Below are 25,452 nucleotides of genomic sequence, written 5' to 3' on the forward strand. Positions count from 1 at the left end.
ATCACAGACCCCAGAAGGTGTGGGGATCAGGTCAGGGACAGCTCATCCTTCCCGTGAGGCAGCCCTGGGGTCCCTCTGTGTGGGCACCTGGGTCCAGCTCAGGAGCAAACAGAGCTGTCCTGTCTGATGGTGAGCGGCCCGTCAGCCTCCCCCAGTGCAGGAGGGGTGGGGGGCACCGTCCCCACTGGTGGTGGAAGCTGCCCCATCCCTGTCCAGGTATCCCCACCCCTTTCCTAATAAAGCAGAAAATGAGTGTGGGACGTGTGGGGCGTCTTTGGGGTGACGCTGCTCCCCAGCTCAGTTTCTTCCAATGGAACTCCTGGGAAGGAGAGCACCCATCCAGACATGGATGATTTCCCTGCTTGGCATGGGTTTGGGGGGCTGATGGCCCCTGAACCCTGTCCTGGCATCGTTCACCCACGTGTGGGTTCAGCCCCTGAGCAGTGCCTGGGGAAGGGTCCTGCTGAGGTGCCCCCCCTCAGCCCACAGAGAGCCACCTGTGTGATGTCCCCATCGCTGTGACAGTGTTGCTGGCAGCTCGTTAATGATTAATTAAGGGGGGTGAGGGGTCGGGGTGGCTGCCAGTTCTAGCAGCAGGGCTGTGTTTACCCAGCACTGATAACCCAGCCCGGGGCTGCTCCTGTGGGGACACAGGGCTCTCTTGTGAGGCCAGAGGGTACTGGGGCCCCCTGCTGCCACCAGCCACCCTGCTGTGCCCTGCTCCATTGCCTGGGGACATTGAGGGACACCCTGTGCTGCCGTGGGTGCTTGGCTGTGCTCAGCCACGGGCTTTGAGTGTCCTGGCGCAAGGAAAGGACAGGAGGAGCAGGAGGATGTGACTTTCCCACCCTCTGCTCGACCCTGCTGTGACAAGAGAGGAAACGTGATGTGGAAAGCACAGGTTTATTCACACCAAAGAAAATAAGGATGCAAAGGCCAGGGAGCAGCTGAGGGGTCAGGGGGCTGTGCAGGGTCCCCCACTTAACACCCCAGAAGGGCAGAGAGCCCAGGAGAACTGCCTGGCTTGGGGACAGTGGCCTCGTCCCTGCAGCAGCTCTGGCATGGAGGGGAAAGGAAGGTGCAGCTGGAGCACACTGACCTTGGCATCCTCCTACTCTTCCTCCTGGCTTGGCTCCTCTGCAGCTGCCTCCCCCTCTTCCTCCTGAAAGACAGAGGTTTGCCCTGTCCCCTGTCCCCTTGCTGGGGTCCCTGCTGTGGTGGCCAGGCTGCCCCATCCCCGTTACCTCTCCGGGCACTTCCAGGCCCCTCTTCCTCCGCTCCTCCTTGATGCTGGAGAGGAAATCTGCTTGGACCTGCCTGAAGGTCTCCAGGGCGTTCTCCTGCTCCTCTGGCTGGGCCCGCAGGCGCTCCTGCTCCCGCAGCAGCCGCTCCCGGTACTTGTCCTGCAGGACCTTCTCCCTCCTCGCCTCCCGCTCGAACATCTAGGGGCACATGTGGGGGCACAGGGGACCCTGCCACATATCTGGGGACAGCGCAGGGCTGCAGGCAGAGCGTGGGGCTCGGGTGGCACATACTGTGGAGGTCAGGGTCTTCTCGTTCTTGCGGATGGTGCAGAGCCCCGGGGAGATCTCCAGGAGGGAGACGTTGCCCTGGCTGGTGCCGCAGCCGATGATGCGCCCGTTGTCCTGCGAGCACATGCTGAGCAGGGGGTCGTTGGACACCTGGGGACAGGGCACAGGGGGGGGTGACACTCGGCCCTGGGGTGATGCGAGGCTCCCAGGGGGGCTGGGGACTCACCTTGAGGCTGAGGGAAGGTTCCTTCTGGTGGAAGAGGAAGTCCCAGACGTCCAGGACCCCGTCCGACCTGGCGGTGAAGAACACGGCCGGCTTCACGGGGCTCCAGCACACGTCCAGCAGGTAGGAGCTGTGGTACCTTCCAGCAGAGCCAGCCCTCAGCCACGCTGGCACTGCCCTGCCTCGGTCACCAGCCCAGAGCTGACCAGACCCCGCTCCCACCTCCCCTGGGGATGATTTCTGGCTGACTAAAGACCCTCTAGCACTTCTCTAAAGGAGACCTACTTGGTCTCCATAATTGAGGATGAATCCATGAGCTCCTCCGTCCAGATCCGAGCAGTCCAGTCACCGACTGACAGGAAGACTTTGGGGAAGAAGGGGTTCCTGGTCACCCTGTAGACAGCCCCGATGTGGCTTCTGAAGATGTTGGCGATTTTCTCGGGTGGTGTCTTGGAATCACGATTGCAGGAGATGATGATGCCCTGCTCTGTGCCCACCAGGAACTTGGTGGGCTGGGGGTGGGAGCAGGAGGGTGCAGCTGTCAGCAGGATGGAGACCCCACGGTGTGGGGGCTGTGGGTGGGCTCCTGCTGCAGCCAGAACCCCGGGACCCACCACCACAGGGGATTTAGGGACTGAAACCCCTGGACTGGGCTCCCCCTCCTGCCCAGGTCGGAGTGTGGGTGGTGGGCACAGGGACACTCACCAGGACGGGTGCAAAGTCCAGGGAGATGGCACCCAGAGCCTGCTTCAGCTGATCTTGCCGGGTGATGTCCAGGACCAGCCTCTCGCTGGGCTGTGACATCTTGCGGATGTCCCACCACAGGACCTGCGGGGACAAGGCGTGGCAGGGGCGGTGGGGGCTGCTCCCAGCACGGTCAGAGGTGCTGGCAGTCCTGCAGCTGCCCCGTGCCAGCCTGGGAGACTGGGATCTTGTGCTGCTGAGGGGCAGAGCAGGCACAGGAAGCTCTTCCAGGAGCCCCTGGCCCCTTGCCCTGCTGCAGCCCCTCACCTGCCCGTCGGTGGAGCCCGAGAAGCACTCGGTGCCCGTTCGGGAGGGCAGCCAGCACGCGCCGTACACGGGGTCCCTGTGGCTGAACTCCACAGGGGTCATCTCCATGGGCAGCCCCCCCTTCCTGGTGTCCCAATACACTGGGAAGGAAAAAAAAAGCCCGTGCCCAGCTCCTTTCCTTGTCACGTTTCCCCCGCTCTCCAAACTGGAGCAGGGAGCAAACCTCACCCAGTGCTTCCCAGAGATCATCCAGGGTGGTGGGAGAGGTGGGAGCACAGCACCCATCCTGCTCATCAACTGGATCCATCCATCCATCCCACCATCCATCCATCCATCCATCCATCCATCCATCCATCCATCCATCCATCCCTCTCTCCATCCATCCATCCATCCATCCATCCATCCATCCATCCATCCTGCTCATCAACTGGATCCATCCATCCCTCCATCCCTCCATCCATCCATCCATCCATCCATCCATCCATCCATCCATCCATCCATCCATCTATCCATCTCCCTGGCAGGCTGTCCTCCCATCCCGGGGTGCCCGCTCAGGTGGGCGCACACCTGCCCTCAGGTAAGTCCCAGGGCTTCTCCTGCTCTCCCAGTGGCAGCACAGGTCCTGGCAGGGCAGCAGGGCTGGAGCCAGGCTGGAGCAGAATTCACCCCCTCACCTATCTGCCCGTTGTAGCAGCCTCCCAGCACGTGATGCCAGTCCTTGGAATTGTACTCCAGGGTCACCACAGGGGACGAGGGCTTCAGGGTGAGCTCTGGGGCGTAGGGTTTTTCTGCCAAGGAGGGATGAGTGAAGAGTCAAGGGTGAAGGCAGCCCCCCAAAAGCAGCCCCCAGCCCACCCTGCTGCCCCCACCCCGTTCCCTGAGGCAGCTGTGCAGGATGAGGCGCCCATGTCATTGGGAGCTGGCCTGGGGACAGACCCTCAGTACACAAATCTGCATTCCCACCCTTCTTTTTGTCCTTTTCACTCCAGAACACATCAGGTGTGAGACAGGCTTGCACAAGTCTCACCCTGGGCTCTTTCTTCTTTCATTACGAGCTGAACCTCCTCACCACCAGACCCTCACATGAGGCTCTGCTGCTTGGGGAGCCATGCAGGGGGATTTCAGTGCTTATTTCCCCCCTCCCAGCCCCCATTTCTCCTGTTTCTGCACTGAGGCTCCCCCAGCGACCCTCCCTGGGGTGCTGCAAGGCCTCATCCTCCTCTCTGAGACACAAGGTGCATCATCCCCTGTCACCTGGTGGCCCTTACCCAGATCCCAGACGTAGGAATCAAAGCTCAGGTTCCTGGTGTCCTGGAAGTCCAGGCTGCAATAAGCCACGGCCACGGCCCGGTTGCCGTCGGGGTGCCAGGAGAGGTGCGTGACCATCCTCCTGGGCGTGTTGGGGTCCCTTTGGGGTGACACATCAGCCAAAACGGGTCAGTTTGCAAATCCCCGGGATGAACATCTCCCACAGGGAATGTGGGAACCACAAGGAAACCAGTGTGCAGCCCTCAGGCCTTGAGTGCAGGAAATGATTCTCCTGAGGGGCCGGGCGGGGGGAGAAGAGTTGATGATTTCATCCTCTTTCCAGTCATACCTTTCTAAAAATCCAATTATCGCACTGCATCTGACCCCTAAACACCCCTGAGGTGGAAATTAACCTTTGAGGCACCGAGAACAAGGAGAAAATCCAAAAGCACCAGGAGGAGATGCTCAGAGCTGGATCTGACCCTGGTTCCCATCCCCAAATCCCCTGGGCAGGGAGAGGGGCAGGGATGGAATGGTGGGGCAGGGATGGAGTGGTGGGGCAGGGATGGAATGGTGGGGCAGGGATGGAGTGGTGGGGCAGGGATGGAATGGTGGGGCAGGGATGGAGTGGTGGGGCAGGGATGGAATGGTGGGACAGGGATGGAATGGTGGGGCAGGGATGGAGTGGTGGGGCAGGGATGGAGTGGTGGGGCAGGGAGGATTCAGCTGGGCTCTGCACCCACAAACTGCATCAGGATCATCCCCAACTCACTGGAATTTGACCCTGCTGAGGCTCTGGTGAGCCCCCCCAGCTGTGCTACCTGATGACATTGATGGTTTTGGCTGAGGGATGCTCCTCCTCCTCCTCTTCCTCCTCTTCCTCCTCAAAATATTCCTCGTAGATGTCGATGCTGTTGTTCTGCCTGATGTAGTGCTCCACCACCTGCAGGGACAGCAGGGTCGTGGCTCTGGAGGGCCCTGGGGGGCTCTGGGGGACCCGGGGGGTCTGGGGGGATCAGGGCAGGCCCTTACAAAGCCGAGGCGCTGGACAGTCTTGGTGTAGACCTCTTCCCTCTCCACCTCCTCCCGGTAGCGGGTGGTCAGCTCCGGGTTCTTGGGGTCCACATGGCTGGGCCAGCCGCCCTCCACGTGGTTCACACCCCGGATGGACACCTGGGACCGCTCTGTGTTCACCTGGACACGGGGACACGGAGGGGACAGAGGCCCTGAGCCCAAAAGGTGCCTGCCACACCATCCCTCCATCCATCCATCCCCCATCCATCATCCCTCCATCCATCCATCCATCCATCCATCCATCCATCCATCCATCCATCCCCCATCCATCATCCATCCATCCATCCATCCATCCATCCATCCATCCATCCATCCATCCATCATCCATCCATCATCCATCCATCATCCATCCATCCATCCATCCATCCATCCATCCATCCATCCATCCATCCATCATCCATCCATCCATCCATCCATGCATCCATCCATCCATCCATCCATCCATCCATCCATCCATCCCTCATCCATCCATCCATCCATCCATCCATCCATCATCCATCCATCCATCCCTCATCCATCCATCCATCCATCCATCCATCCATCCATCCATCATCCATCCATCCATCCATCCATCCATCCATCCATCCATCCATCATCCATCCATCCATCCATCCGTCCGTCCGTCCATCCATCCATCCATCCATCCATCCATCCCCCATCCATCATCCATCCATCCATCCATGGAAACATCCATCCATCCATCCATCCATCCATCCATCCATCCATCCATCCATCCATCATCCATCCATCATCCATCCATCCATCCCCCATCCATCATCCCTCCATCCCCCCGGGCCAGCTGCCCTCTGTGTGGCTGTCACCCCGTGATGTCCCCTCTGCCTGGCCGGGGCTGTCCCCGTACCTCGTGCACGGCCAGGACAGGACCCTCCTGCACCCCAAAATCCACGGGGTCCTGGGGGATGAAGTCGTCGGCCAGGGTGGGGTCGGGTGGGATGTGCACGGTGACCTCGGCCAGCATGTCTGAGAAGCTGCAGGGCCGGCCGAACTCGCTGCGCTTGCGCGAGTACTCGTACCTGATATCCATGCTGGGAGGGGACGGACAGGACTGCGGGGCCAGCGAGGGAGCGAGGGTCCTCCAAGGGAGCCCCAAAAAGGATGGGGGGCTCAGGGATGGACAGCTCCAACAGGGATGGAGGGCCTTGGGGAAGCCTAAAGGGGAAGAGGGGCCTCAGGGAGGAAGAGAGAGTTCCAAAGGAGAGTGGGAGGCGCTGAGAGGATCCCAAAAGGGAATGGGGTTCACAGGGATGGAGAGCTGGGATCTCAGGGAGCTCCAAGGAGGAGAGAGGGTTTCAGGGATGCGGGAAAAGGAAAAAAGGAATGGGAGCCTCAAGGAGACCCAAATGTGAACAGAGACCCTGGAGAGGGAGGATGCTGAAATAGACTGAGAACCCCGGGGAACCCCAAAAGGAAATGGGGTCTCAGATGGAGGACACCAAATGGGAGTGGGGACCCTCCAGAGCCCCAGAAGACTGTGTGGGCCTTGGCAATGTCCCAAAAGGGAACAGGAAGCTCAGAGAGTCCCAGACGATCCCAAAGGGAATGGGAACCTCGGCAAAGCCCAAATGCGAGCAGGGACCCAGTGCAGGGAGGACCTTGAGAGGGCCTCAAAAGGCAGCGGGAGCCTCAGGGAGCCCCAGAGCGGAGCTGAGCCACAGGGACGGAGTGATGCAGCGCCCAGGGTGACCCCGGACCCCGCGGAGGCCCCGGGACAGCGGTGGGGCCTGGTCCCGTCCCGCTCCCGGTGAGGCCTGACCGGGGAAGCGTCGCCGTTGCCAGGCAACAGCGTGCCCCGGATCACGTGATACCGGCGCGACGTCACGTGACGCCGCCCTCCCCGTAATGGCGGCGGCGTGCGGCCTCACGTGACCGCCGCCATGTTGGGAAGGTCAACTCTGAAGCGCCCCAAATGCTGAATTATCCCCCCGAAAAATGATTGCCCTCCAAAAAAACCCGCACGGGAGAGATTCATTTAGTCCAAGTGTTTATTATCTTTCCTCCCAAAAGGGCACAAACAAATCCAGCCGGACTCCAGCTCCCAGCCGGAGCCCTTCGGTTAGTTCGCATGCGGTTACAACAGCTCGTCTACCAGTACCGTTACATGGAAACGTTAAAAGCCAAAGAAATAAAAAAATCCCTCGGGATTTTCCCCAAGGGGAGGGATGCTAGTCACGGGGAGCATGGAGAGGGGGAGGCAGAGGGATGTCCTGGCCCTGGGGGTCCCTGTCCCACCCTTTGGGGCAGGGGGTCCATCCCTGCTCCGGGGCAAGGAGCCTTTCCCGGGGATCCCTGTGCCAAAGGCAGCCCCAAAGGGCCGGGTTCAGCTCCTATGCTCTCCCAGCTCCTCAGCCCGGAGCCCTGGCACTGCTGGCTGAGCCCCCAGGGCGGCAGGTCCCAGGGATGTCCCAGCAGCTCCTGCCCCTCTCCCAGGGGATGTGTGACCACTCCAGGGAGCTGCAGGAGGAGGGGAGCCTGCCCCAGCCCACACCTGCCCTGGGGAGCCAGAAAGAGCCTAAACCCACCCCAAACCCCTCTCTGAACGGAGCCAACCCCCCAAACCCCGGGGGCAGAGCGAGGGAAAACCAGCAAGGCCGAAACATCCCAAATTCCTCCCGCTGGGCAGGGCTGGGGAAGGGCTGGGGATCACTAGTGGTTGGTGCTGCATTGCTAGGGGAGCCCCAGGGCAGCGTGGCGCGGGCTTTGTGCTCCAGAACCTTCCGCAGGGACGGGAGGAGCCCCCTCTGCGCCGCCAGGAGCCCCTAAGGCGGCAGGGTGTGGGGCTGGGGGGGTGCTGGGGGGCTCCAGCTCCTACCCCCGGCTCCGCTCTCCCTGCGGGCTCTTTGGTGTCCCCTCCTAGGCCGGGAAGTCGCCGCGGTGCCGGACGTGCTCATCGGTGACCGCCAGGTACGTGGCTCTCATGCTCGGGGAGTACTGGGGGGGACACGGGGGTCAGCCCCCCAAAACAGCCCAAAACAGCTGCCCCCACAGCTGTTCATCCCAAATGGATCTGCCTCCAGCTTCCCAAATTCATCCCAAATCTGCCCCCTCCCCAAGCCTAAACCCTTCCAGCCCAGCTTTGTCCCTTCCCAGCTTCCCAAATTCATCCCAAATCTGCCCCCTCCCCAAGCCTAAATCCTTCCAGCCCAGCTTTGTCCCTTCCCAGCTTCCCAAATTCATCCCATGGGAAGCCAGGAGCCCAAGGCTCCAGCCCCCCCCCCCGCCCAGGATCACATTCCTCCAGGATTTCCCAGCAGGGAGGATCACCCCGGGCAGGCATTAAGGAAGATTATTCCGAGTTTGTTATTCTGGACTCGGAAAGTCTTTCCTCAGGGATCTGAATCCTGGGTGAATTAAGACTATTCAGGGCAGGGAGAAGCGCTCCAATTAATCCCCCCACTCGTGTCCCCCCCCTGGGAGGAGGCTCTCGCCAGCTGCCAGGTCTGGGAGATGGGATCCAAGCTTCCACCTGATGGAAAAAACCCTCCCTGGAGGAGAGTGACAGTATTCCTGCCACGGCAGCATTCCTGCAGCCTGGGAGGGGTTGCACTGCTGCAGGGATGGAGACAGGGACCAGCATCCCAACACGGGGGAGCTGAAAGTCCTCCTGGCCCTTTTTCCCCCCTCCCTGAGCTCTCTGCACCCCAAAAGCCAAGCAGGAAAAGGGGATGGAGGGAGGCGTGGAAGGGTGAGGAGGAGGAGGGGAGAACCTGGCTGCTGCCCCGGGATAAGGAGGGAGAAGGAAGTGGCTGAACTTACTCTTGATGGGCAACTTAGCTCCAAAATAATGGATGCAAAAAAATTAAAAGAAATCACAAAAAAAAAAAAAAAAGAAAAATAAAAAAAAGAAAAAAAAAGAGAAAGAAAGAAAAAAAAAGACAAGGAATAAAAAATGAAGCAGCAATACCAGACAGGGCAGGATTAACGAGCAGGGAAATGGGAATGTGAGGGGAGAGACTGCGAGGAGCATCCTCTGAGAGCCAGGATGGAGAGGAAGCACAGGGGAGGGAGGGAGGGGATGCTTATTTTGGTGTCCCCCAGCCCATGGGGGGCCGGGATTTGGGCCAGAGCCGGGCAGGAGGCACCAGCATCTCCCATCCCCGTCCCACCCAGCAGACCCAGAGCCCCCCCCGGGCTGTCACGAGGCTTTGTCCTCGGCCCCCCATCATACCGTGGGGGGAGGAGACCCCCTCCCGATGAGGGGCACATTCTCGTAGCGGGGGTTCCCTCCGAAGAGCACGGCCTGGTTCCTGGGGGGCACAGCGAGACCCCCGTCACTCCCGCCCCGCCCGGCGCCCTGGCCTCGGCGGCGGGGGCTCGGGGAGGGGGCTCACATGTACTCGGAGACGGGGGCGTTGGACACGGTCTGCGCCGGGGGCTGCAGGCTGCTCTGGCTGCCCAGGCTGCTGCTGTAGCTGCAGAAGCTGCGCAGCTGCCCCCGCGGCGGGCGGTGCGCGGCCATGCGCCGCGCCGCCGGGTTGAACGGGTCCTCCTCGTCCATGTCGTCGTAGTCCCGCTCCCTGCGGGGACAGAGCGCTGGCTGCCGCGCCCCTGGGTGGCAGAGGGGGGTCTCTGTGCCCAGGGGAGGGCGGGGGGCCGGGGGCACACGTACTGGCCGGCCAGCTGCCGCCAGGCGCGCGGGGCCGCGCAGATCACCGTGGAGAAGGCGGCGGCCGCCAGCAGGGAGAAGAGCCCCAGGTAGAGCAGCCCCTCGACGCCGTCGTAGCAGATCCCGATGAGGCCATCCAGGTAATCCTGGCGGGACACGGGCAGGGCAGCGCCGGTGGCACCGCAGGGGGACCCCGGAGCTGGTCCCCGGTCAGCCCCCCCTCACCTTGTGCAACCCCCGGCAGTCCAGCAGGGCCGTCAGCTGGTGCAGGCTGGTCTCCGAGGAGTTGAGGAGATGCTGGACACCCAGCAGGTCTTTCTGTGGGAAAAAGGGGGGTCAGGCAGCTCTGGGGAGCAGAGGGAGGGATGGGGATCCCTGTTCCCCCCTCCTCCTGTACCTCAGCTGTGGGGAAGAGGGGCAGCGCATACTGGATGAGCCCCTGGATCTGGATCTGCATGGTGGTCAGCGAGCGCTGGAACACGGTGAGAGCCTGCAGGGGAGAGTGGGGCACAGTCACAGACCCCCCCAGCCCCAGGCAGCACCAAAGGGGGTGCCCATCCCCTCTGTACCTGCTGGAAGGGGCTGCTCAGGCTCTGGTCACAGTACAGGTAATAATGAACCACCTCTGCAGAGAGAACGGGAACATCAGCAGGAGCATCCCGGGGCATGGGGAGCCATGGGGGGACAGTGGCATTCCCCAGGGTGGCTTTTGGGGTCCTGCCCGTGCTCGTCTCCACCTCACAGCCAGCCCTGACCTGCACTGATCTCATCATCTGTCTGGTTCATGATGAACTTGTCTGGGGCCACACAGAAGTCGCTGGTGCCCTGTGGGACAGAGGGACGTCACCGATGCCCGCAGTGCTCAGCACAGCCCTGGGCAGCCCTTCCCTCCCTCCCCTCCTGCCCCACTCACCACCGCGGCCGCCGTGTCCACGGCCATGGAGGCCCAGCTGAGGACCAGCATGAGCAGCCCACAGCACAGCATCCTGCAGGGAGAGCGGGGAGCAGAGTGGGGAGCATGGCCGGGGTCCCCGTGAGCCCCCCAGGCTGTCCCCAGGGTACTCACATGAGCAGGAGGCAGCGGGAGTGCTTGGCCAGCCCCAGGCAGGCCAGCAGGCAGACGGTGAGGACGAGGATGAAGAAGAGCAGGTAAGCCAACCACCTGGGTGCAGAGGAAGGCTGTGTCACACACAGGCACCTCCCCAGCCCTGCTGGGACATCTCAGGACGCTGGAGCTCACCTGTAATACTCGACATAGGCCACCTGTCCTGACAGCTCGGTGAGCTCAGCGCTGACGCCCCGCCAGGCCGGCAGCCCCTGGAGCTGCAGGACAATGCTGCCAGCCAGCTGCTGGGTGAACTTGAGGGTCTGCACGTAATCCCCCCGCGAGGCCAGCAGCTCGTTCAGCCGTGCCAGGTGCTGCTCCAGCGCTCCCTGCATCTGCAGCGTGGTGCTGGCAACCTGCGGCCACCGGGATGGTCAGTCCCTGGGATGGTCAGTCCCCCAGGATGGACAGTCCACAGGATGGTTATTCCACCAGGATGGTCAGTCCCCCAGGATGGACAGTCCCCAGGAGAGTTATTCCCCCAGGATGGACAGTCCTGGGGATGGTCAGTCCCCTGGGATGGTCAGTGCCCCAGGATGGTCAGCCCCTGGGATGGTCAGTCCCCCAGGAAGGTCATTTTCCCAGGATGGACAGTCCCTGAGATGGTCAGCCCCTGGGATGGTCAGTCCCTGTGATGGTCAGTCCCTGTGATGGTCAGTCCCCTGGAATGTTCAGTCCCCTGGAATGGTCAGTCCCCTGGGATGGTCGTCCCCTGGGATGGTCAGTGCCCCAGGATGGTCAGTGCCCCAGGATGGTCAGTCCCCTGGAATGGTCAGTCCCCTGGGATGGTCAGTCCCCTGGGATGGTCAGTGCCCCAGGATGGTCAGTGCCCCAGGATGGTCCCCTGGAATGGTCAGTCCCCTGGGATGGTCAGCCCCTGGGATGGTCAGCCCCTGGGATGGTCATTCCCCTGGGATGGTCAGTACCCCATCCCTGGAATGCTTTCTCCAGGAGAGCAGCTCCCCCCACCCCACAGTGCCTTCAGAACAGCCCTGCCGTGGCCCCGGCCCAGCCCTGGCGGGCCACAAAGGTCCCATTCTGTGGGGTGACGTCACCCTCCTGCGCTCGGCCAGCACCGCCACGCCGGGGGCTCGGCCGGACGTCCCTCCCCGGTGCTCCAGCCAAACCCACAGCAGGGGACTGGGGCACCCCGGGGCCGTGGCCCTACCAGGGAGTCGATGCCAGTGAGGGTCTGGTTGGCGTGGTCCAGGGCATAGAGCAGCTGGAAAACGCCGTCGTTGGTCTCGCTGTTCCCATAGAAGCCGACGCCAACGGCGGCACTGTGGGCAGAGAGGGGACCTGATGACAGGGGAGGGACACGCTCGCCCTGCCACACCTGCCAGACAGGGGACACTCCCCTGCTTTTGGGGGACAGAGACAAAGAGTGGGGCAGGGACAGCACCAGGATGGGAACCTGCTCCTGCTGGTGACAGGGGCCTGGGGACAGCCAGGGCTGCGCGGTGCCGTGGAAGCTCCTCCTGCCAAACCCCGAGAGATTGAGGGCGGAGGGGCTGGGCCAAGCAGATTAGGGGAATCCGCCGTGGCTCCGATTAAACCTCCAGCTCCAGGCCCTGTGCGAGCTCCCTGCAGCTGCTGCAGAGCTCCCCACGGAGCTGGGACGGAGCTCGGAGCTGGCTCGAAGGACAGAGGTGCCCATGGCCGTGTCCTGGCCGGGCACGTGCCCACACGTGGCCGCTGCACGCTCACCAAACCCCAGTACAAGGAAGCACAGGCTGCTGGGGGGGCTCAAAGCCCCCGGGAGCTGCAGAGTGCCCCCTGCCATGCTGGGAGGGCTGGGGGAGCACACTGAGCTCATTAGTGCCGTTTCCCTGTCTCCCTGTTTCCCCGCTCCCTGCGAGGCTCGCAGGCAGCCATCTCGCTCCGCCCCGGCACAGCTCCCTTTGTCTGGAGCCGGGGTCGTGGCCAGGCAGCCAAAGGGGCCCGTGGCCCGTCCTGCTCCCTCCCAGGCCACCAATGCCGGGGGACACTCGGGATGGCTGCCCCGGGGGTCCTCCCAGCCACCCCGAACCGAGGTGGGCTCGGACAGCCCCCAGAGCGCTGCCGGGTGAAGGAGCGTCCCCTTGTCTAATTGTTGTGGTTGCAATTAAGGTCGGGCACAAGGGACCTGCCAGCTGGGTCACGCTGCCGCCCGCCATCTGCTCCGGGCTGGGATTAGCGACCGGCCAGGCTCCCGCCCGGGATTAGCGGGGAAGGCGGCACAGCCCTGGCGGGGACGGGGCCGGGGCCGGCCCGCAGCTGCTCCCTGGGGCTGCCCCGGCAGCTGCACGGGAGGAGGCAGGGATGGAGCACGTTTATTGCACAGATCTAATTAAAGCCGCTCGTGGCTGGAGCGCAGAGTGCCCTCGGTGACAGGGGGACAGCACCAGGTCCCCGTCCCCGTCCTCACCAGCAGATGAGCCCGGCGGTGACGGCCATCCAGGTGACACAACACGAGTGGGGCCGCTTGCTCTCGGGGTCCTGGTCCCTCTTGCAGCAGCACAGGCAGATCAGGTACACGGTGAGGAAGAGGAGGTTGAGGCCGAGGCACACGGCGGGCACCAAGCCCAGGACAAGCAGCGACTGGAAGGAGAGAGGGATAAGTCAGACGCCGTGCCCGTGACCCGCTCGCGTGGCCGGGATGCGGCGGCGTTCCGCGCCCCACGGGACTGTCACGTGGGGAGGAGGAAGAAGCGTCCCCGTCCCCGTCCCCGTCCCCAGCCCTGTCCCCATTGCCGCGCAGGGCCCCCGAGCCGCGGTGGCCGAGCCGGGGGCGCAGCCGCCCCTTGCCGGGCTGTCGGGGCACCGGGACGGCGGCGCTGCCCCCCTCCCCACGCAGGGGTCACGGCGGGCCGTGCCCCGGGATGCCGGGGGGCCGCGGTGGCTCCGGGAGCGCGGGGCGGGGGCTCGGGAGGAGAAGAGGAAGCGGCGAGGCCGGGCGGGGAGCGGCGGGGCCGGGGGTGCCGGTGCCGGCCGGCCCGGGCGATGAAAGGCGCTTTGTGCGCCGTGAGATCAGAGCTGGCGCCGGGCGCCGCCGGGAGCGGCGCGGGGGGCGCGGGGCGAGCGGGACCGGGCGCGGGGAGGCGCGGGGGGCGCGGGGGTCCCGGGCCGGTACCTGCTGGTAGTCGGGGTCCTGCGGGCGGAAGGTGCTGGGCACGGGCTGCAGGCGCGGGCCGCGGTGCGGGAGCCCGTGCAGCCAGGCCGCCCACCAGGGCGCCAGGTACCCGGCGCGGGCGGGCCCCATGGCGGGCCGGGGTCGCCGCGCTGCCGGGCGGGGGGCGGCGGTGCCGCCACGCCGCGGGCTCTGCCCGCCAGCCCCGGACACGCCCCGGGAGCCACCCTCCGGTACCGCCCCCGGTACCGCCCCGCGCCCCGCCCCGGCAGGGACAGCGCACGGCGACAGCCCCGCCACACCGCGCCTCTGCTGTGGGGGCACCGACGGCACCGGGCAGCCCCTGCTGCCGAGGACACCGCGCGCAGGACACGCTGGTGGCCCTGTGTACCAGCCCCGGGTCCCGCAGGGCCCGTCCCCAGCTGTCACCCCAAAGCACAGGGGCAGCTCCGGGTCCCGTGAGTCCCCCTGGTACCAGAACCGGCCCTCTGCCGGGAGCAGCACCAGCCCCAGGACCCCCAGAGTGGCTCCAGGGCCAGGAACGGCGAGTTATCAAACACCAAACATGACACCAGGAACAGTTTTTTATTTATTTTAACAAACACAGAGAATCCAACAGGTACCCAGCTGATCCCGGCTCACTTCAGCTCCTTCACGGCCAGACCTGCGGAGAGAGGGGACATGGAAGGGGTGCCTGGAGCCCTCCAGCTCCACGGGAACACCAAGCACTGACCCCAGCAAGGCACTGGTGGTGACACCAGCTCCAGGGACCCTTCCAGAGGGCTCTGCAGCCCCCCTCAATCCCCAACACCCAACAGGGGATTCCCAGGATACCTGGGGGCAGGGACTGCTTCAGCTTCTCTGCCTTCTCCTTGTCGGTGATGACCAGGGTGTAGAGGTACCGGCTGCAGCGCACCTTGAACTTGACATTGTCCTTGTTCTTCTTGATCTTGACGGCTGTGGGGTGGAGGGGACAGCAGGGACACTGCAGTGTCATCCCTGGGAAACCCAGTGCACGCCCTGCCCCGTGCAGGAACCTCCAGCTCCATCCAGAGCGAGGACGGGGAGGAAAAAGCTCTCAGAGTGCTCAGCTCTCCCTTGTCACAGGATTCCCGAGGGATCCTGCCACAGCCAGATCCACTCGAGAGGGAGAAGAGGGAAAAAAAAACTCCTCCCGTGTTGCTGAACAGTGAGACAAGGCAGCACTCTGCCTCAATCATCCTCGCTTTGTGGGGGCAACAAAAACCTCCCGCTGAGGAAGAGGAATGAATCACCTGCGGTGGCAGAACGCCAGCGGTCCACATCAGCATCCCCCGGAGCAGGGGGTGTTTGGGAATGGCCTCCAGGGAGCTGCAGCATCCCTCAGAGCAGGGGGTGTTTGGGAATGGCCTCCAGGGAACTGCAGGATCCCTCGGAGCAGGGGGTGTTTGGGAATGGTCTCCAGGGAACTGCAGCATCCCTCAGAGCAGGGGGTGTTTGGGAATGGCCTCCAGAGAGGAGCTGCAGCATCCCTCAGAGCAGGGGGTGTTTGGGAATTGCCTCAAGGGAGCTGCAGCATCCTCAGAGCAGGAGACGTTTGGGAATTGCCTCCAGGGAGCTGCAGCAGCATCCCTTGGAGCAGGGGGTGTTTGGGAATGGCCTCCAGGGAGCTGCAGCATCACTCAGAGCAGGGGATGTTTGGGAATTGCCTCCAGGGAGCTGCTGCAGCATCCCTCAGAGCAGGGGGTGTTTGGGAATTGCTTCCAAGGAGCTGCAGCATCCCTCAGAGCAGGGGGTGTTTGGGAATGGCCTCCAGGGCTCTGCAGCCCAGCCGGGAGCAGCACTGACAGGGACACCCCCAGGAGGGACCCGTGTCACCGAGCCACAGCCGGACCAGGCCAGCCCCGGGCCGCCGGCATTCCCAAGGCCAGGAGCTCCTCAGTGCCCACGGGGAACGGGCTGGAGCCTCCCCCCGGCCTGCCTGAGACCCCCACTCACACTTGGCGTCCTTCCGCCGCGCCGTCAGCAGGAAGTCCTTGATCTCCTCAATCTTGCGAGGCTGCGAGGCCAAACACAAACTCATGGAACGGAAACCGTGGAATGTTCTGCTTGGAGAGGACCCCAGAGCTCCAGGCCTGGTGCTCTCCAGGGACGCGATCTGCGCCCCGGGCTCATTCCCCGGCCACGGAACCCCCCATTCTGCACCCCAGAGCCCCCCAGGCCACCCTCCCTCCCTGCAGCACCCTCCCCTCGCAGCCCCCGGCCCCTCACCATGGCTCCGGCTCGGCTTCGGCAGCAGTTCCAACCTGCGGCACAAACGGGATAAGATGGTGTCAGCGCAGCCCCCCGCCATCGCGCCCCCCGCTCGCCATCGGGTGTCCCCGCGCTCCCTCCTTCCCCCGGCCCTCCCCGGGGCCGCCCGGTGCCGCGAGGCCGCGGATGGCGGCGGATCCCCCGGCCCCCCCCCCCGGGGCCGCCCGGTGCCGCGAGGCCGCGGATGGCGGCGGATCCCCCGGCCCCCCCCCCCGGGGCCCCCCGGCCGCCATCGCTCACCCGCAACCGCTGAGAACAAACCGGAAATGAGCGCCGCACTTCCGCATCCGGGACTTTATTTCCTACGGCGCGGGCGGAGGACAAAAAGCGTCGGATGGCGGTGGCGGCGGCGGGAGCTGCGATGAGCGGGCGGGGGCTCAGCCCCGGTGCCCGGGACCGGCGGTACCGGCGGCGGCTGCGGAGGGGATTCCCGGCACCTCCAGCCCCCCGGAGCCGGGCACGGCCGGGAGCTGCCGGGCACGGGGAGCAGGGCGGGCTGCTGGCAGTTTCCCGAGCCGCAGAACCCCTCCGGGGATGATCGGTGCGAGGTTCCGTCCCGGGGAGCCCCGGGCGATGCTGGCGCTCGGTATCCCGGGCAGGGCTGTCATGGACCGGTTCTGCCACAAGAGAGAGCTTTGATCCCGCTGAAAACCCCAAAGCCGGGCAAACCACCCCAAAACGCCGCGCAGAATCCTTGAGGATGGGGGGCGAGGAGAAGGAACCCCCTCCTGTCACTGTCCCCATCCCCATGCTGTCACTGTCCCCCTCCTGTCCCTGTCTCCATCCTGTCACTGTCCCCATGCCCATCCCGTCCCCATCCCCATCCAGTCACTGTCCCCATCCAGTCACTGTCCCCATCCTGTCCCTGTCTCCATCCAGTCACTGTCCCCGTCCCCATCCTGTCCCCATCCCCATCCTGTCCCCATCCCCATCCTGTCGCCATCCTGTCCCCATCCTGTCCCCGTCCCCATCCCGGTCCTGCCGAGCCCTGCCTGGGGCTGGGCCGGTTTTTGGGGCGCTGCCAGCGCGGGGCTCCCGCAGGAGAGGATTTTGGGGGGCACCCTTCCCCCCCGGCACCCGAGGAGCTTTTTAATTGTTTGATTTACTCGTCTCCCCTCCGATGGGCTGCTCTACTCCGCTGCCTTTTAATTGCTCCCGATCCGAGCGCTTTTTCGCGTTGTAAGAAATGCTGAATGCTGTAATTAAAGCCCTGGCAGCGTAAATCAGCGGCGCGGGAGGACGACAGCCCCGAATTAAAGCTTTTGGCACGACAATAAAACTAAAGTGCCACGAAAAGTGCCTGCTTTGGCACCAGCGCGGGATGTGACGCCGAGGGGGCTGAGGCACCCCAAAATGGAATTTATAAATAATTATTTAAAATATTATTATATATTATATTATTTAGAAATAATTATCTACATGTTCTAATTATTATATAGAATATATACAATATTCTATATAAAATTATATCTATATTATACGTACTATATATTAATAGAATAATCATATAAATATATAAATATAGATAAATAAATATATAAATATAGATATTGTATTATATATTATATACATATAGATAAATGTATAAATATTATAAATATATAGAGACGAATAAACTATAACTATTCTATATTATATAAATAAATATTATAAATATATAAATAATTATTCACATATTATAATAATTTTATATAGTATATAAATAATTATATACTATATAAAAATAATATATAATATATAATATATAATATATAATATATAAGATATAAGATATAAGATATAAGATATAATATATATGATATACTATATATGATATACTATATATGATATACTATAGATGATCTATTACATATTATATACTATATATTAAATTGGTTTTCTATTATAATTATTATCAACTATATAAATATTATATATAAATATATAAATATATAATATAGAAATTTATAACATGTAATATATAGATATATCATTTTATATATAATATGCAAATATAAAAATAATAATATTAATTAATATTTAAAGCCGAGTGGGCGCCTAAATCAACAAAAATAATTCATGAGAGCCGTTAGCTCCTCAAAGTCAGTCTCTTTTTTACGACCGACTTTAAATTAAAAAAAAAAAAAAAAAAGAAAATTAAAAAATTGAAAGATGCCGGCCCCAAACCGCAGCACGTTCGGGATCCGCAGCTTTTCTGAGACATCAAATGCGTCTCCTGCCGCCTCCCCCCGGCCCGGCCGGCTCCGCCGCCGGAGGAGATTCAATTAACGGCCTTAATTAACCCTGCGAGTGCCGGACTGAGAGGGAAAAATCCCCCGGATTCTGCTCGGGAAGTGCCGCGGGAGGATGAGGATGGGGGGGGTGCCCTGAACCCCCTGGTGGGGGGGGGGGGTTTGTGGGGTCAGTGGGACCTTCCTCCTCCTCCTCCTCCTCCTCCTCCTGTTCTGCAGCAGCTCCAGAGGGAGTCCTTGGAGGGAAAATGACATTCCACAGCCACCCCAAGGTGTCCCCTCATTCCCAGCACCCCTCCAGGAGCTGCGGCTGCCACCTGGGCCCTGGGGGACCTCGGGGACCTGGTGGCACAGTGTGGCACCTCGGGGACCTGGTGGCACATTGGGGGACCTCAGGGACCCGGTGGCACATTGGGGGACCTCAGGGACTCAGTGGTGGCTCAGTGTGGGACCTTGGGGGACCTGGTGGCTCCCTGTGGAGGTGTCCCTGCCCGTGGCAAGGGTGGAACTGGATTTGGGGTCCTTCCCAGCCAAACCATCCCTTGTGTCTGTGCCACCCTCGGGGTCCCCCGGCAGGCCTGAGCACGGGAGGTGTCCCTCGCTGGCCCCTCTGTCGCTGTCCCCGCGCAGCCCCGTGTCCCCCGGAGCCGGGACGGAGCCGGGAGGTGCCGGTGGCAGCTGGCAGAGGGAGCGGGGACACGGCGGGACGCGTTCCCTGCAGATCCGGGGCGCAAGCCGCGGCAGGAATTGATTTCTCCCCGAGTTCAGCAGAATTCCTCCCCCAGCACAGAGGAGCGAGGCGGATCGCCCTCTCTGCCGTTCATCACCGGCAGGGACAGGAATCTCTCCCTCTCGCCCTCTTTTTTCCCCTTTCTCTCTCATTTTCCTGCGTGCAGCGCTCGTGGCGCAGCTCCTGACCCATCCGTCAGCCCAGCCCCGAGCAGCTTCAGATCAATTTGGGGCCCAAACCGCCCCTTTGGAGGATCCGTGGGGTTTTCCTGCCTCTTCCCCCTTTTGTTCCGTGTTTGTGGAGGACAAAGGCTGAGGGGGGAGCGGGCAGAGCTGAATCCCAGGAAACAAAGCGCCTGTTTTCATGGAAATGCCCCGGAAATGAGGCAGCAAATTTGGGGAAGGGGGAGCGCGGGGCTGGGGGGGAGGTGAGGCCGGTGTTGGCACCGCGGCCGGAGCAGGGAGGAGAAGGAAACCGGGCTGGAAGTTTCCTGCAGGCATCGGGCACGGCGGGAAGCTCTGGAATACAGATATTTCTGATAATTAGGGATGGGCTGGCTCCTGCCCGGGCAGAGCACCCAGACGGAGCCAGGGGCAGCGTCCTCGTGGGGAGCGGCTCCTGCCCTGCCCCCGAATGTTCTGGGGGCTCTGAGAGGCTGGAGCTCGAGGGGTGACACCCCAGTGTCCCCCCCTGTCCCCTCAGAGGGGCACAGCGCAGCTGTATGTCCCTCCCATGTCCCCCCGATGTCCCCAAACCCCAGCGGTGACCCAGGGGTGACGCCTGCCACATCCAAGACCCGACGGGACGCACGGAGACCCCACCCGCGGGTGGGCAGTGCCAGGCCAGGCCACCGCGGGACACAGTGTGCGACACGGACGGGTGACACCCGTGGTGGCACTGCCGGCTGGGGACAGAGCAGCTCCCTGTCACCCCTCTCGGCTCCAGCCGGATTCGGTCTCATCCTGCAGAGGAAGATTATGGAAATTTTCCTCCCCCCTTCCGCATAATTTTCCGACCGGGCTGCAGCGGCGGCGGCGGCGGCGGGAGAGGCTGGGTGATGGGAATGTCATCTGCGATTCCATTATCTCCTCCTGCCTCCCCGCTCCGTGTTCCTTGTGAAACCTTCATCCAGATCTGCCGATCTAATTAGGACAATTACAGCGCGAGGACAGCTGGAACCCGCCCGGAGCCGCGGGCCGAGGGGGGCGCCGCGGTTTGGGGGATTTTTGGGGGGTTACTTTGGCTCTGCAGGGGGATGGATGGGATCGTGGGGTCCCAGCCCCTTGTGCTGACTCCCGGCGTTGGTTTTGGGGTGCACGGCCCCGAGGGTGACCTCGTGGCTGCGTCCTGCACGTGCCGGTGCCACCCCTGTGTCCCTCCTCGCTGCTGTCACGACCTGCAGGGGTCTCAGCACCTCTCTGGGGACAGCTGCCAGCCCTGCCCGTGGCACACACTGTCCCCCACCCCCGGGGGTGCCGCAGCCCCCGGATCCTCATTGGAATTCCGCGGGCGCGCCGCGGCAGCTGGCGGGATGGCAGCGGAGTGACAGCGGTGACAGGTAACGCCAGCCACGGCGACAGCGGGTTGGCAGCCAGGCCACAGCCCCGCCGGGCTCCGGATCCGCCTCTCCAGGCCGGGATGTGCCGGGGGAGGACTGGGAGGGCCCCGGGGGATGCTCCGGGTGGGGGGGAGCTGCTCCGCGGTGCCGGGGGTGCTCCAGCAGCCACGGGCACAGCGGGGACAGAGCTCTGCTGGCATCAGCTCCGTGTGCCCACGCTGGAATTGGGCACGGGAGGATGGGGAGAGCCCCGCGGGGACGTCCCGGCCTCCGCCCCCCTGAGCTCCGCCGTGGGCGCAGCGATGCCACCCTGGGGACGCTCCGCCAGCCACGGGGACGGCGGCAGCGAGGACACGGCCCCGCCGGGATCCAAATCCGTGTCCCCGCGCTGGGATGTGGCACCGGAGGACAGCGACGGCCCCCGGGGATGCGCCAGGCCCCGGAGCTCGCTGTGGGTTCAGCGATGCCCAGCCCGGGGATGCTCCGAGCAGGAATTGGGGAGCAGCCCCCGTGCCGCACCGAGACGAGGACAAAAATCCAGGCGGGGACATTCAGGGACCCCGCACCCATCCCGGGGGGGGGCGAGGGGGAGGGACACGGCGGGCAGAGCCGGCTGCACGGGCAATTAAGGGAAGTGCCAATTGTCAGCGCCGGTGATTAACGCCGCTCCAAATCCGCATGAATATTAACGGCCGACACGGCCCGGGCTCCCGCGCCATGAATTCTGGATGAATCTTAAGATAAATCGTTTGGATAACTTAGCGGCAGCTGTACTCCCTCGCCACCCACTGCCTCCCAAAATCAGCTCACGTCAGGCGAGAGGAGCCGGCGCGGAGCGGGAGCGGCGGCTCGGGGCTGGGTCTTGGGGTGCCAGGGCAGAGCGGGGTGCCCGGGGCTCCCCAGAGGCGCGGGCAGAGGCTGCGCGGCTCTGGCGCCCGCCCAGGAGCTGGTGACAAATGCTGTCACTCGCCACGCTGGTGTTGTCATTGCAGGGAGATATTTGCTCTGCCTCGGGGCTCCTTCCCGGAGGGATGGCATTTGTCACCGCGTTACGGATGTGGCGCGTCCCCTCTCCCGACACCACGCGCCCATCAGCCGGAGCACATCCCGCTCCCGCAGCCCTGCCTGGAGCATCCTCAGGTGCAGAGATCCATCTTCCCTCCCGCCGGGCCCTGCCCCGGCCCCGGGCACCATTGGCATTCCGCCGCCGCCGCTCCCGGCCCGAGCGTCCTCGGGGGCCCGGCCTTGATTGCATCCTTGGGCCTCCATAAATCAGCCCGGAGCCCGGCGGAGCGAGGGGGGAATGGCAATGGCACGGGCAGGGGACGAGCACTGCTGTGCCACCGGGGAGGGGACACGGGGAACAGCATCGCCCTGGCACTGGGGAGGGGAGACGGGGACCAGCAGCACCCTGTCACTGGGGAGGGGACACGGGGAACAGCATCGCCCTGTCACTGGGGAGGGGACACAGGGACCAGCAGCACCCTGTCACTGGGTCGGGATGCGCTCTGGCATGCCAGGAGCTTTCCCAGGAGGAGAGCTGCTTCTCCCACCCCGCACTGACAGCCTGAAGCACCTTCCTGTCCAGGGATGGTGCTGGAGCCGGGACCTCTCCCGATGCCCTCTGGATCTCCAGGTTTGGGCAGCCTCAAGTGGTTTCCCTTGGGAGGGATCTGCCGCCTCCTCCTCCTCCTCCTCCCGCTCTGCAGGATCCTGTCACAGCCCCTGCGTGACCTGCCGTGGCACCGTGCCCGTGGAAAGCTGCAAAGCCGACCCTCGGCTGCCAAAACGGCGTCAGAAAAATCAGGAAATCAGGTGCAAATGGCGAGAGGAGATTAACGGGAGAGGAGCGGTTGAATCAGGGGCCATTAACAGATTAAATCATTACACGGACTCAGATCAGCGCGCAAATAATATGAATAATAAACGTGGCTCGGGGGCAGCAGCTCCCGCTTCCCGTTTATCTCAGCCAGAAGGCGAGGGCTGGTGACTGCCACCCCCCACGTGCTGCAGGGACAGAGGACACTCGGAAGAGCTCAGGGGTCGGGGACAGTGACACCAGATGTGCCACTGTGACCCTGCGCCTTTCTGCGGGTCCCTTTCGGGGCCCACCAGCGTCCTGCTCACCCCAGTGAGGTCTTGCAGCCCCCACAGCCCCGCAGGGACCACCCTGAGCCCCTCTCCCCATCCACCCTTCCCTTCTCCCACCAATCTCCTTCCCAGCTGGGTTTCCTTCCCTGCCCCTGGAGAAGGGGAGCAGCCACGTCCCTGCTCCACTCCAAAAGGTTCAAAGGCAGCCCAGACACGTCAATAAAAGGCTCCAAACAATGGGAAAATGTCTTTTTCCCCCAACTTAATTTCATTCCGGTCACCAAAAACCCCGAGGAGCTGGAAGCAAAGCCTGAGCAGGCTCTGCACGGGCACGGGGAGGGGACCAAGCCCTCCCTCGGCTGCCACAGGGTTAATTCACATCTCAGCACCGTCACATTGATTCTGCTGGAGAATCCTTCCTTCCCTAAATTCCTGCTTGCCCGGGAAGGCTGGGGAAAGTCTGAGCTGCTGCGACAACACCTGGGAACAAGAATTATTATGTGGTGTGACAGGGTTTGATGAATTCCTGTGCGCCTGGGGGAAGGGACTAAGTAGGTGAATGAAGTGCGAATATTCTCGGTGACAATCGATAGCCGGGACTGAGCCGTCTGGCAGAGTGACACCGGGCTGGCAGATGTGACACCGGGCTGGCAGATGTGACACCGGGCCTCGCCCCCCTGGACAGGCTCTGGATCCCTGTCCTGATGTCCTGGCAGCAGCAGGGACTCAGGGCTGCAAGTGGCAGCACGGCCTGGGCACGGGGCTGGGCTGGGGTCACTGGGGGGGGTTATGGAGGTGGGGTGGTGGGTTTGGGGTGGTGGATTTGGGGTGGTGGGTTTGGGGTGGTGGGTTTGGGGTCAATGGTTGGGGTTATGGAGGTGGGGTGGTGGGTTTGGGGTAGTGGATTTGGAGTGGTGGATTTGAGATAGTGGGTTGGGATGAAGAGTTGGGGTCATGGGTTGGGGTTATGGAGATGGAGCGATGGGTTTGGGGTGGTAGATTTAGAATAGTGGATTTGGGGTCATGGGTTGGGGTTATGGAGATGGGGTGGTGGGTTTGGGGTGGTGGAATTGGCAGATGGATTGGGGTGATGGGTTTGGGGTTATGGATTTGGGATCATGGTTTCGGATGAGTGGTTGGGGTCATGGGTTGGGGCTATGGAGTTGGGGTGGTGGATTGGGGATGGTGGATTTGGGGTGATGGATTGGGGGTGACGGATTGGAGATGATGGGTTGGGATGAGTGATTGGGGTCATGGGCTGGGGTTGTGGGGTTGGGGTGAGTGATTGGGGTCATGGGCTGGGGTTGTGGGGTTGGGATGAGTGATTGGGGTCATGGGCTGGGGTTATGGGGTTGGGATGAGTGATTGGGGTCATGGGTTGGGGTCAGGGGTTGGGGTGAGTGATTGGGGTCATGGGCTGGGGTTATGGGGTTGGGGTGAGTGATTGGGGTCATGGCCTGGGGTTATGGGGTTGGGGTGACGGATCTGGAGTGACGTGTTGGGGTGCTGGGGATGTGGGGGCGATGTGTTGGGGTGATGGTTTGGGGTGCAGGTTTGGGGTGCTGGAGTGATCCCACAGCCCTTGCAGGGAGCTCTTTTCCAGGGTGAGGGGAGTGCCTGGGCCACATTGTGGAACTGCAGAAAGGGAGAGAGGAAGCAGGAGCGGGGGCACCCCACAACCCCAGCCTGCGGTGCTGGGAGCCCTTTGCCACCCCGAGGATCCCCCAGGAGCCCTGGCTGCCATCCCCCCGGTGCCCCCAGCCCCGAGCCCCCCATCCCATGCCAGCCCCCGTCCCCCTTGGCTCCGGCATTCCCGTCACATCCCGAGCCCCGAGCTGCTGCCTCATGCCCGGCACGGCCATTTGTTTGTGCTGCTTTCAGGCAGACTGATGGTTTTAATGGCACATAATCATTTTTCAGGAGTCATTTGATGCCACTAATCATGGCTGTGATCCGGCACGCCGGGATGTGTAATGACAACGCTGAACAGGAAAAATGGCACTCGGATCCTGCGCTCTTCCCGCTCTAATCTATATTTTACCACATCTTTCTACCTAATGATACTTATAACTGTTAATAAATGACTACTTAGGCACTTCCTTTTTTTTTTTTTTTAATTTTTTTTTTTTTTTTTGGTGGCAGTGGGCGATAAAATAATTCTGGAATAAAATATCAGAATGGGAAGAGGAAGTGGAGGGTCAAGTGTTTGCCTGGTGGTTGGAAGGAGTTCATGTGGTGGGAAGTTCAGAGAGGCTTTCACTGCTCAGGACTTCACAGCCTCTGGGTTAAAATAACAACTGTTAAAGAAAGAAAGAAAAAAAGGTAAAATAAACCATTTTTAAATGAAATTCCCTCACTGCAGGAAGAGGATCCTCCTGGCGCGGTGCCCAACATCTTCAGGATGAATTATCCTGCCATTCCTCGCACTCCAACTCATTTCATTGCAAAATTAAAGAGAATCTGGCAATTAAAAAAATATAATTTTCTTAACATGTTGTCTTCCCTGAACCGCTAAAAGTCAGGGATCACAGCCAGGGAAAGAACTCAAATGGAGCATTGAGAGTTCCCTTCCCTTCCCTTCCCTTCCCTTCCCTTCCCTTCCCTTCCCTTCCCTTCCCTTCCCT

General features: G+C 61.9%; 3 protein-coding genes across 5 annotated transcripts; all 3 read right to left on the reverse strand.

Moving 5' to 3' along the window:
• Positions 1 to 98: 98 nt before the first annotated feature.
• DNAI2 (dynein axonemal intermediate chain 2) lies at positions 99 to 6,133 on the reverse strand (the record flags this gene model as incomplete). The annotated part of the gene is made up of 12 exons (XM_084218536.1): positions 99 to 233; positions 1,245 to 1,442; positions 1,536 to 1,682; positions 1,759 to 1,894; positions 2,041 to 2,267; positions 2,461 to 2,583; positions 2,767 to 2,906; positions 3,441 to 3,554; positions 4,035 to 4,174; positions 4,836 to 5,002; positions 5,047 to 5,208; positions 5,951 to 6,133. The coding sequence occupies 12 exons, from the start codon at positions 6,131 to 6,133 to the stop codon at positions 99 to 101; spliced, it is 1,872 nt and encodes a 623-aa protein (XP_084074662.1).
• Positions 6,134 to 7,089: 956 nt separating this feature from the next.
• TTYH2 (tweety family member 2) lies at positions 7,090 to 14,123 on the reverse strand. 3 transcript variants are annotated; one of them, XM_084218480.1, is made up of 15 exons: positions 13,930 to 14,123; positions 13,225 to 13,397; positions 11,986 to 12,097; positions 10,953 to 11,173; positions 10,779 to 10,874; positions 10,626 to 10,698; positions 10,468 to 10,537; positions 10,282 to 10,337; positions 10,110 to 10,202; positions 9,938 to 10,030; positions 9,716 to 9,858; positions 9,438 to 9,623; positions 9,275 to 9,353; positions 8,863 to 8,875; positions 7,090 to 8,037 (listed from the first exon to the last, which is right to left on the reverse strand). In XM_084218480.1, exons 1-15 carry the CDS (start codon positions 14,056 to 14,058, stop codon positions 7,994 to 7,996), a joined length of 1,581 nt encoding a protein of 526 aa, XP_084074606.1. In that variant the 5' UTR covers positions 14,059 to 14,123; the 3' UTR covers positions 7,090 to 7,993. The 3 variants fall into 3 exon arrangements, with proteins under 3 accessions (XP_084074606.1, XP_084074604.1, XP_084074605.1); XM_084218478.1 differs by having other exon boundaries at positions 8,863 to 8,880; XM_084218479.1 differs by lacking the exon at positions 8,863 to 8,875.
• A 371-nt stretch (positions 14,124 to 14,494) lies between these two features.
• RPL38 (ribosomal protein L38) lies at positions 14,495 to 16,502 on the reverse strand. Its single transcript, XM_084218335.1, has 5 exons — positions 16,459 to 16,502; positions 16,177 to 16,211; positions 15,904 to 15,964; positions 14,761 to 14,883; positions 14,495 to 14,590 (listed from the first exon to the last, which is right to left on the reverse strand). Exons 2-5 carry the CDS (start codon positions 16,177 to 16,179, stop codon positions 14,565 to 14,567), a joined length of 213 nt encoding a protein of 70 aa, XP_084074461.1. The 5' UTR covers positions 16,180 to 16,211; positions 16,459 to 16,502; the 3' UTR covers positions 14,495 to 14,564.
• Positions 16,503 to 25,452: the final 8,950 nt, after the last annotated feature.

Source organism: Fringilla coelebs (assembly GCF_963513975.1).
Source record: "Fringilla coelebs genome assembly, chromosome: 19".
Taxonomy (NCBI): domain Eukaryota; kingdom Metazoa; phylum Chordata; class Aves; order Passeriformes; family Fringillidae; genus Fringilla; species Fringilla coelebs.